General features: G+C 40.3%; 2 protein-coding genes across 2 annotated transcripts; one reads left to right on the top strand and one right to left on the bottom strand.

Moving 5' to 3' along the window:
- Positions 1 to 2,969: 2,969 nt before the first annotated feature.
- On the top strand, positions 2,970 to 5,778 carry msmp (microseminoprotein, prostate associated). The gene is made up of 3 exons (XM_034676995.1): positions 2,970 to 3,451; positions 3,545 to 3,653; positions 5,501 to 5,778. The coding sequence occupies exons 1-3, from the start codon at positions 3,331 to 3,333 to the stop codon at positions 5,670 to 5,672; spliced, it is 402 nt and encodes a 133-aa protein (XP_034532886.1). The 5' UTR covers positions 2,970 to 3,330; the 3' UTR covers positions 5,673 to 5,778.
- A 307-nt stretch (positions 5,779 to 6,085) lies between these two features.
- On the bottom strand, positions 6,086 to 11,387 carry rgp1 (GP1 homolog, RAB6A GEF complex partner 1). The gene is made up of 9 exons (XM_034677129.1): positions 11,008 to 11,387; positions 10,704 to 10,819; positions 9,311 to 9,444; positions 9,063 to 9,146; positions 8,702 to 8,851; positions 8,470 to 8,616; positions 8,184 to 8,311; positions 7,906 to 8,083; positions 6,086 to 6,838 (listed from the first exon to the last, which is right to left on the bottom strand). The coding sequence occupies exons 2-9, from the start codon at positions 10,817 to 10,819 to the stop codon at positions 6,615 to 6,617; spliced, it is 1,161 nt and encodes a 386-aa protein (XP_034533020.1). The 5' UTR covers positions 11,008 to 11,387; the 3' UTR covers positions 6,086 to 6,614.
- Positions 11,388 to 11,515: the final 128 nt, after the last annotated feature.

The raw sequence follows: 11,515 nt of genomic DNA, 5'->3' as shown, positions 1-11,515 counted from the left end.
CAATTTAAAGACTGAAAGCATCCAAAAAGTCAGTAAATTTGTATTTATTTGTAAAGGGCTATTTCTTCTATTCGGTGATTTTAAATGTTTTCTGTAAAGCAGAATTGCTTTATTCGCAGCTGTACTACATTTATCTCCCCAAATAAGAGGGGATTAAATGTCATTTTTGTGTGTATATAATAATCTTACCCTTCTGTTGTACATTTATGACAGCTTGACTTTTTTGTATACTTACTGCTTTTTATACTTCTTGTATATTTTCACTGTTTTGCACAAAAACTCCTTATGTAAATCTTTTTTGGGGGGAGAGCAAACACCGCTTACTTATCACTTAAACATTAGAAATAATTGCATCAAAGGAAGATCACTTTACAGCTGAACTTTTCTGGCCTTTTATGGTACACTAGCACCACTGGTACCATGTGAATCCCAACAAAAACAACCCTCTCTTTAAAGCTCTAAAACATGATGACAGGCCCGAGAACATCTGAACAGAACGTTCTCTCAAATTAAAACGCACTTGTCACCAATTAACTGCACATCCGTGAAGGGCAGCAGGCGTGTGACAGGAAAATCCTCATCTTTTGTTTTGATGAGGCCCACCCTGTTCATCAGCAATGACGACAACCGGCTGTCAAATCATGGTGTGAAGTCACGTCAACACACAGACACTTAAGGGGAGAGCAGAACCTGAGCTGAACTCAAAGAAGAAGATCATCTCCTATTAGAACATCCTCTAAGAAAACATCATCAGTCAATAAGGAGGGAAGTGGAGCCTGAGACCCATCAGGTGTGTCATATCCATCATCACCTGTACATTTATAGTATTAATGCTAACTGTGTTTGATCCCCAGTCTTCATAGAAACACTGTTCAGTTTGAAGTGGCAGCAGTGAGTCATACAAATGAATAAAGCAGCACCTCTGACCGATGAGCAGAACCTACTAATGCTCCGACTGCTGCGGTAGGTATCAGAGGAAATGCACGTAAAGCGCCACATTATGACACTCAGAGGTCTCCTCTGATGGGCTGAGAGGGTTTTTCCTATGATCTGATACCTCAAACTGCAGATAACAAAACTAACGGAAGAACATGAGCTAATGTTTTGTTGGCCCGGTGATGCTGCGCTGCACTGTCAGCTCACATTTTATATTTCTGATACTTTTCTTTTAGAGGGGTTGGGATGACCTTATGAGGAAAAACACAAAGATTCAACAGAGATGAACTCCACCCACAGTAAAATAGAGTCTGATGGATAATGGACTTTTGGGATGGATAGATGAAATGTTCTCTTTAAATTCAAATTATAAATTCAAATTGTATTGGTCACATATGCTGATATATATCATATGAAGCAGAGCGAAACACTTGGATGCCTGAACAGCCAAGAAACAAACATATTCACATAAATTAACCTAGAATAGTAAAAAAGAGTAGAGTACAATGCAAAATACAGAATATGTAGAATAATACAATTAATGCAAATAAATAAAAATGTATATCCTACAGAAAATGTATAATTCATATACTTCTGTGATTGATTTAGGTATCAAAGTGTAGAAAAATGACCCTTAAATCTGTGCTTGGAAGTAGTTTACAGGGGTCTTTAAGATAATATGTTTGTTTGAATATATCCTTCTTTTTTATAGTTTTTATTTTTAAAAAATCAGGTATAAATCACAGTACAGTTGCTTTAGAACATATCTTTAAAGAAAAAGCTTTATGTGCCGCAGAAATATGACTCCTTTTAGTTAAGAAGATCTATTATTTGCTTAAAGCTGGGGTTGGTAGTCAGATTTAGATACACTTTTTGTTTTACTGGTTAAAATGATCTTTATGTCCCGATGGCAATCAATACATAATGTGTTCTTAAAAAAAGAGCGGAAATAAGCCGCTATCTACAGCCGGAGTAAACCTGGGAAAACACCAACCAATCCCTACCATCAGAAGCCAAATTATGAAACCAATCAAATCCCGTCCGGCCGTTCTGCCCGCCTCCTGCAAAGTGTACATTTCATGTTTGTTTGTGTTTTTAACTTTAACTAAGAGAATGTTTGAATGTTCTTACCGCTGAGTGAGACATGAGTTGACGTAGAGCAAAACACAAGCGATGTGCTGAGGACCGGTTTTGAATCAGTCACGATCATATGGTCGCGAATCAGCGGCGCTCGTACATGTGAGCGGGGGCGTCGTTTTGGGGAAGGGGGTAGGGGTTAGACGGAGTCCTGAGGAAATGCTACATTCAAATTCATGCTAGTTTTCCATGACTACCAACCCTAGCTTTAAGTCAGAAGCTGGTTAGCCTAGTCTAGCTTGATTCAGTTTAGCGCAATAACTGGAAAGCTTATACCAGAATGTAAACATGTTTAATTCTGCTGTTTGGCTGCATATCGTTACATGTGTGTTAATGGGTTCTTTGAGGTTGCTGCTTGGCCAGGGCACTACATTTCTGCTGGGTGCCAAAAAATTGACCAACATGTTTGAACTTTAAAAGTCAAACTGATGTACCCACCATCATCTGAACTCTGCATAAAAAGACAAATTAAATATTAAACTTCACAAATATTTTTACATCCTTGAATGGTTCTTCGTCCTACATGTCTAATAGAACTCAGATGAGGTCACAGCCTGGAGATAATGATGCATTGATATGAGCTAATACAGCTGAGGTTGATGGGGTCAGAGGTCACAGCAGGCCCCAGCAGCACTATTACATATACATGTATTGAATACAGACTACCATGTATGAAGATTCAGGAGGTGTTGTTCTTCTGTTGTATCATCAAACCATTCTTGAACTCCTTTTACTTTGTATGAAAACATTCATACTAAATCTTATGTTTCTCCACTGTTGTATTTAATGTATATAATGACTCATCCTGTCACAGATCAGTGATCTGGCGTATGGTTTACATGTGTTTTATTAAAATCTGCAGCTTCTGGACCACGGCCAGGACCAAAAAACCAAATGAGAGGTTGAACGGTGATGAATCATGTTTGATAATTCCATCCCATCCCACTTTCTCTGCCCTCCATCTCACCTCTATTAGTCACCACATGGATGTGTCATTGTTTCTATCTGTTCAGAGGCTCATGCCCACTGAAGCGCAGCGAGGTGATCTCCAGAGTGCCAAAACTCTGCCAAGACCCCCTTCTTTTGATACCCCCCCCTACACAGAAACCACCACCTCCTCGTTCCCCAGTGGATGGCACCTTCTTCGGCCACATGACGCCGCTTTAACCCCACCTCCACGCCGCGGCCGTAAAACCTCAGGATGTATAAATAAAGGAGCAAAAGAAAGAAGAGGAAGCAGAGGCTGACCAAACCAGAATGAAGATGAAGATGAAGATGGAGCTCTTCAGGGTGAACTGGGTGCTTGCAGCTGCAGGGTTTCTTCTGTGGAGCAGTGTGGGGTTTGCAGCTCCCATGGAGTGCCACTTCAACTCCAAAGGTGAGACTGAAAACTGTCATTGGATGTTTTCAAAACTAAATAAGTCGAGTACCTCTAACTTTTTTATTTATCTTTGCTTTCGTGTGTTTGCAGCTCAGTGTGAGTTCGAGGGGAGGCAGTACGCTCTTGGGGAATCCTGGATGGACAATGCATGTATGCAGTGCACCTGTCTGCACCCTGTTGGAGTGGGTTGCTGTGAGACGTGAGTACGCAAACACACTGAGGTTTGGTGTCCAGATGAGCACTGTGACTGAAAGTTACCTCCAACTTGTACATCTGAAGCTGTTCGTCTTTGAAAAAGTATTCAGATTCTTTACTCAGATTAAAGTCACAATAATGCATCATTAACATAATTTTTAAATGCCTTGAATTCAAAACAGCACAAAGATACTCAAAGTAAAATTTAAAAGTGTTAAAAAAGTTGACATTACTGAGCTTTTTAAATGTTGACATATTTCATTATCTCTTTGAAGTGTGTTTCTGGTTATTATCACCACTGATGTAAACAGAATCCTGCGCTACATTAAGATCATAGAAATTATAAACAAATTCATAAATTTATAAGTTGAAAATTGGCATATACAAAGTAATAATTTGCAGTGTTACAAGTTATTGCAGATGTCAAATGAATGTGAGGAAGTTAAATTGTGATTTCTCCAAAATGTGGCAGAATAATTATATATAAACATTTTTATTTATTGCTGCTTTCCCTTTAGTTCAATCGCTTTTTTATCTACTTAAACTTTCAATTTAATCACCACTTATTTATTTGATTGATTATTGATGTTGTACTTTTGTATGTTTTGTATGTGAATGTCTTATCTTAGCTCAAAGATCCTGTTTTGGACTTTCTGTTTGTGTTGATTTTGGCTGTGGATAAACTGATACCTCTCATCTCTTTGCTGATTTTTTCCTTTACATATGCTCGTTTTGTTTTCAGACAAAAAAAAATCTGAACAGTTAAAAATTTCAATCGCAAATGCTGTTTGTGATGAAAAGAGTTAAAATGGTGTTTCTTCAGGGTGCTGTCTATCACAGGGTCTGACACCTACCCCCTCTAAACAGTTACAGGCATAGAAAATTAAAGTGTAGCTTTGTTCAGTCTTGTTGGTGATGGTCATGTCTGTTTTTGTAGCCCATTCAGATGCATTAGTATGAATTTCAGTCAGTTTCATAACCAGATAAAAACTCCCTACAGGGGCTTTAATGCCATATATTTTCCTGTGTTTTTTAATCTAATTTCTGAATAGTAATAGTAAACAGTATTTACTTTGTTGTTTTTGCTCAGTGTCATATTTACTTTATTACTCTTAATGTTTTTAATCTCCTGCTTTTGACAGTTCTGAATTGCTTCATGTATAAATAGGGCTTTAAAATAAACTTGTCTTGTCAAATAAGACTATGGCAGTATTAGGAACTCATTCAGCGAGGCTCAAGTAACTAAGAACTCTGCTTAAAGCTCCTGTGAGGAGTTTTTAGTTGGTTAAGAAACAGACTGAAATGAAAACTGATGTTTCTTTATCAGCTGCAAAAGCAAACCAGACCATCCTCATAAAGATTGACTGTTTCCGTTTGGTTATGTTTAATGCCTGAAATGACTGTAGGGGGTAGGTGTCAAGCAAGCTGCTGAAATGGCTTTTGTTTACATTTTCTATGGATTTTTTCTATTTGATGAGCCACACATTTGAGTGTTCGAATAATGCAGGATGAGATTTTATTGAAAAGATGCAACTTATTTACGTACAGGACTAAATCAGATTAGAAATAAAAGGTACTGCTTTGTCTGAAACTGAAAGTTCCTAACAGGAGCTTTAATTCACGGCTGTACCAATTGCACTTGGACATTTTCAAATACGTCTCTAAATTTGGGAAATTACTTAATAGTCTACATTTTGTTTGTAAATGCAGATATTTGTCTTTGGTTTGCAAACATGAATACACATTTACATTGACAGTTTTAGGAGTCAACGCTCTGCATTGTGACAAACAGAATATTTTTAAAGTACTGCAGTAAGCCTGAAGTGTCTCCTCTTCTACCTCATGCTCCAGGCTGCATCGGCCGGTAGATTTCCCTGCGTGGTGTCAGGTGCGGGTGGAGCCTGTGACCTGCAAAGTGACCCTGGTCCAGACCGCAGACCCCCGCCTGCCCTGCACTCCCGGTGTGGACATGCTGGACCCGAGCCATGGGTCTCTGCATCTGCAGCAAAATCTGGAGGGTTAGGAAACAGACGACGGCAACTTTCAGTTTTATTTCATCACCTGTAAGACCAAAACTCAGAACAGTTAAACATCAGTAACCACTTTTATAAACATACATACTCCTTATATGAGACTTTAAACACATTTAACATTTTTTGATTGTTTTAACGAAATGTGAGTGAAATATCGTCAAAATATGCTTCACTTTATTTCATTGCATTTCTTATTGTAATAAAGGTTATTATATAAATCCCTTTAGTTAACCCTTTAATCACTTATTGTAAATATAAAAAAATATATACGTACATTAATATATGCAAATGTTAAGATTGATTCCGACTTGTACTCTGCTGTATCTCATTTACGCTATCAATAAAAACTTTTTCACGATCAGTAATGTTCATTTATTTGAGGTAATGAAAAACGTTGTCACACTTTTTTCAAATTTAAATGACATTTTTAATAGTTTTCTCTCTCGAGGTATTTACATCTCAGTACAGTATTTGTTCAGCCGAAAGAAAAACATTTTAAAAAGTTGATAAAAAGGTCAGAGAGGAGACGAAAATAAAATAAATACAGAAATGCAAAAAATCTGATAGTTGCACTCCACATTGCTGATGAATGTTTCAAAAATTAAGACACATTTAAGGTTTAGATGAACTGCATGAATTCATACAAGACAGGCAAAACAAAGAGTGGGCTGCAGGCTTAGAAAGAAAGAAAGGACCTGTCAGTGGATGTCAAAATAAAATAGAAACAACAAAAAAAGGTCCTTTGTTCCTGAAATGTGCAGCCCTGTACTCCAATTTCTCATCCAGAAAGACAAAAAAGTCTCTCACGTACACACACACACAAACACACACATCCCTCATGATCCTCAGAAATACATGAATATATACACACACACACACACACACACACACACACACACACACACACACACACACACACACACGCAGAACAGTCAGATATTGATGCTGTTGGACCCGCTGAAGTGGGACATGTAGGAAGCCAGGGCCGGGTTGGTGGGCAGGATTTTGATCGGCAGGTCCCAGCTGAAGGTATCCACTTCGACATGCTCCGCCCCCGTCCACACTGTGACCTCTGATTGGTTCTGCAGCACCGTGGGCGGCTCCATGGGCTCCCGAGCCGTGACGAACTCGAAGTGAAGACGCCACCTCAGGATGACTGAACGAGCGGAGGAACACACGTGAAATGTGGGAGACAGAGTGATTCATTAATAGGGGGCTCGATAATCCCTTCATTGCACATTTTTTAACATTTTTGCAGAGAGAAGGGGGATGTGAATTAATTCAGTTGCCATATATGTACACACAACTACTACTGAATTAGTTCTCTCTTAAAGAAAACTTAAAAACATGATCATTCTGAGGCGCAGTCTTTATTATAAGACGTTTTCCTGTCATCTGAGCAGACGAATCAGCCCTTTAAATTCCACCAGCTTCAGAGGAAATGTTTACATTTACACGTTTAAATCACACTAAATCTAGATATATGTGTCATGTATTTATGGCCAAAAATTGGTTTCAGGTGTTTTAACAATCAAGATCTCCAAATGATGTTTTATTCAAGTCTGAATCCAATGAAAACACTTGAAGTCTGTAAAGCTTGATGAGTAAATGAACCCTTTTAAAATTAATTCTGGTAACAGCACATTCAACATGTTGTAAATAACATTCCTAGGTAGTAAAGAGTAACAGCAACACTCCCAGGAAAAAAATATAAGATATGGTTCTACCCCTTTATTACTGCAACTGTTCAAATACTTTTCAGGACCTCAGTCAAGGGCCCTTTGAAGTGTCCTAACTAACCTCCCTGTGATCATATTTGTGGTAGTTCCAGACTACTACAACTACTACTATCTATCTCACCACTATCATCTCTCTCTCCTTCTCTTCTATCCCTCTTCCCAACCCCAACTCAATCGAGGCAGATGTGTGTCTAACATGAGTCTGGTCCTGCTGGAGGTTTCTGCCTGTTAAAGGAAGTTTGTCCTTGCCACTGTAACTTGCTAAATGCTGCAAAGTGCTCTGCTCATGGTGGATTAAGATGAGATCAGACTGAGTCCTGTCTTTAAGATGGGACTGGATCTTATCCTGTCTTGATGTTGGGTCTTTGCTCATTATATAACAGACGGTCTAGACCTGCTCTGTTTGGAAAGAGTCTTCAGATAACTTTTTTGTGATTTGGTGCTATATTAATAAAGATTGATTGATTGATAGATGTTGACCGACCTGTCTCTGTGCTGAACCCTGGCGTCACATTCAGAGGGACGGGCAGAGAGAAGTGGCTGGAGGCCGTGTGGAGGCAGGACTCCATGTGTCGCCCGTGTCCGGTCACACTGACTGCCTGTCCTGGCCGCCGCTGGTACTGCTGCTGGATCTCCTCCTCGTTCTGAAGACTCACTGAATACTAAACAAAACAAAGACAGGGACGCAGAAATGTAAGTCCTTTTTGAGTTGTACAAAAACTGGAAGTGCTGCAGAATACAAAACAATGACTGCAAACACACCTGCAGGCACGGAATGTCTCCCTCTGAGAAGTTGAAGGTGCCGATGATGTCCTCCCCGAGTCTGTAAACTGTTTTGAAGATGCAGAACTTTGCTACCTTCCCTCGCATGTTGGTTATGTTGAACATGTCTGGACAAAACAAAGAACACAGATCAGATTTGGACTTAAAGATACAGAAAACAGCAAAATACACTGATAAATGTAACCCTGCTTCTTCCTATCTGCTTACACATGATCCCTCACTCAAACTACAGCAAAACACCACAGAGATAGAGAGTGTGACTCACGTGGGCAGCGCCTCGAAGTGCTGACCATCAGCATGTCCAGAGCTCTCTCTAAAGGCCGAGCGTCTCTGCGGCTCGCTTCCTCTTCCTCCAGGAACGGGTTGGAGGGGGACACTTCCTCGTCCTGAGGAAACGGAGGCTCCGGCATGCCTGCAGATTACACACAAGTTTATCAGTACGCACCATGACACGACTCTTCAACTTTATGGATCCGTGTTTGACTGGTTCCTCTCACCTTGCAGAACCAGCACTCTGAAGGGGACTCTGAGCAGTTTGATAGGAGAGTTGACTCGCTGGCAGCCGATGGTCAGTTTGTAGACGTATTTCACCGCCTGACCACGGAAACTGGGAGGACCGTCTACAGGAACCATCTCACTGTAGGAATCTTAAAATACAGAGAATGCACATCACAGTGTTTGAATCACAAACAGGAAAAAAAGATGTTAATAAATCAATATTTTTTGTCTTTTTGTGAACAAATAAATACTTTCTACGAATCATTCTTGTTATTACAGCTGCTGCATCAAATTCATTGTTTTCCCCTCAAGTTTTTAAGGATCACAACTTTTCTTTTTTACATATTTAAACACACATACAGGTTTTGCTCTCTCCGGGGTCCAGGCGCAGATCACAGAACAGTATCTTCGGTGGTGTGTCCAGCACACACTGCCCTCGCTCTCCTGCAGAAGGAAGACATGAGTGTTGAATCAAGTTGAGGCACATTTCAAAGAAGTAATCAGGCTAATAATATCTGTCACACCTTAAATCCTTTTCGTCAAAGCAAACCCATTTTACCGTCCATAAATTATGAGAGACACTTCCTGATAATGTAACTCACACTAACCTCTGCTGGGAATCAGCACAGTGTCGCTCTCAGCCTGGACGTCCTGTTTGTTGCCCTGAGCCGGCAGAGCCACTCTGCTCTCACTGGCATGAAACTGACAGTGGATTTGAGCACTGGCCCACGCGAGCATTTCACTGAGACAGAGTCAAGAAAACAAGAGTTACACAAAGATATTCACAGAGTGACTGGTCCTGCATTACAAGACATGACCAAACATGTCTTAACAACATTTTTTAAAAACAATCATCCACAAATCTTAGTTGAAAACACTTCCAGGTCCCATAATTCATGTTAATTATAGGCGCCTTTCTGGACACTCATGGTCACCTTACAACATAGCAATAATAAAAGCAACACTCAACAGTAAATAAATACATAATACAGCAGAATAACAATACAATACTAGTGTGAGTATGCTTGGTGGAAAAGGTGAGTTTTTAGGCGGGATTTGAAGGTGGTGGGAGAGGTGGAATTTTGTGCGTCCTGGGGGAGAGTTCCAGAGGCGGGGGTCAAAGTGGCTGAAGGCTCTCGACCCAATGGTGGTCAAGCGAGCAGGTGGGAGGGTGAGTTGGATGGAAGAGGAGGACCTGAGACTACGGGTGAGTTTTTTTGTTTGGAGGAGGTCAATGAGGTACTGAGGAGTTAAGTTGTTGATGGCCTTGAAAGTGAGGAACAGAATCTTAAAAATGATGTGGTATTTAATGGGAAGCCAGTGGAGTTGCTGCAGGACAGATGTGATGTGGCTGGTGGAGGGGGTTCTGGTGAGGATGCGGGCAGCTGAGTTTTGAACCAGTTAAAGTTTATGGATGGATTTGTCAGGTAAACCAAAAATAAGGGAGTTGCAGTAATCTAGGCGGGAGGTGACCAGGGTGTGAACCAGAATGGATGTACTGTTGGGGGAAAGAGACGGACGCAGGCGAGAGGTTTTTACGGCGATGGAAGTATTATGACTGGGTGACATTATTGATGTGGGACTGGAATGACAGTGTACTGTCGAGGATGACACCCAGTCTCTTAACATGGGGGGAGGGGGAGATGGAGGAGCTGTCAATGAGGATGGAGAGGTTGTTTGTTTTTGAGAGGGTGGATTTAGTGCCAATGAGAAGGACCTCTGTTTTATCAATGATAAAACATATATGTTAATCAAGATCACTTACAAATTGGTGGATGGATTAGCTATATAAGTTATTGACCTGACTTTGTTTCATACCACTGCTCTCTGGTCTTTTAATTGCCCCGGGGATAAATAAAGTATTTTGAATTTAATTGAATTTGAAAGTTTCTTTAAAAGATCTGTCAGAACTTTGTTGGCAGTTTATGGTGAAGTACATTTTGACACAAGAGAGCATCTTCATGTCTATGTCCGGCGAAGAAAAGGTAAAAAGCCTCACACCTGCTGGCCGAGGTGGACAGGTGAGACATCGGGTTAGTGAATGTGATGAGACACTCCATCAGCTCCCCGGCGAGGAACACGGGGCCTCGGGCCATGGAGGCCACCACCTCGATCATCTGTAACGTTACACACCAACAAAACTACTTAGCTTCACACCTGACAGCATCTACTGTATAACCAAACACTGAGCACATCCTCCAAAACCATAAACATGAAGTTTAGTCAGACTGTTAAACACAGGAGTGGACTTTTTTTTAGTCCTGTTAGCCAATGGTTGTTGTTTTAAGGGTATTTAAACACATACCTTGGCCCCAAACGGTACTGCTGCAAGACAAGTACGCTGTCTTATCTCCAGATACAGCTTACTTTACACCTTTTATGATTTAATGAAAACATTTAGTGTCTTTTTAGACGAACTGCGCATTGTTCTTCTGGCTAGCTAGCATCCCAGCTACAGTAAACAAGAAAATCTATTCGTGGATTTTCTTTTTCCGGTGCTGCTCGGCCAATAACTAACCATGGGAAATTAAACTCCTAAAGTATTGCTTAAAACCCCAAGTGCTCCACATTCTCTGTAAGCATACCTTCTATTAAATGCTTTTGTGGTATTCAAATGTTAATTATACTTTAAAAGATAAGAAAAATAGCTATTTAGCAGTCTCTGGGATATTTTTTGATCGGCCATTCACAAAACGTCCCGTGGCAGAGTTAACGGGTGTTGCTATTGTAACTGGTAGGGAGGCGTAAGCTCAACGTAACGTATAACTAGCCTTAACTTTAACATATGTTTACAGATACTTCAACTTAAGTCA

The sequence above is a fragment of the Notolabrus celidotus genome, chromosome 23, assembly GCF_009762535.1.
Source record: "Notolabrus celidotus isolate fNotCel1 chromosome 23, fNotCel1.pri, whole genome shotgun sequence".
Lineage (NCBI taxonomy): Eukaryota > Metazoa > Chordata > Actinopteri > Labriformes > Labridae > Notolabrus > Notolabrus celidotus.
The sequence above is the reverse complement of the archived record's forward strand: the minus strand, read 5'-3'. Positions and strand labels throughout refer to the sequence as shown.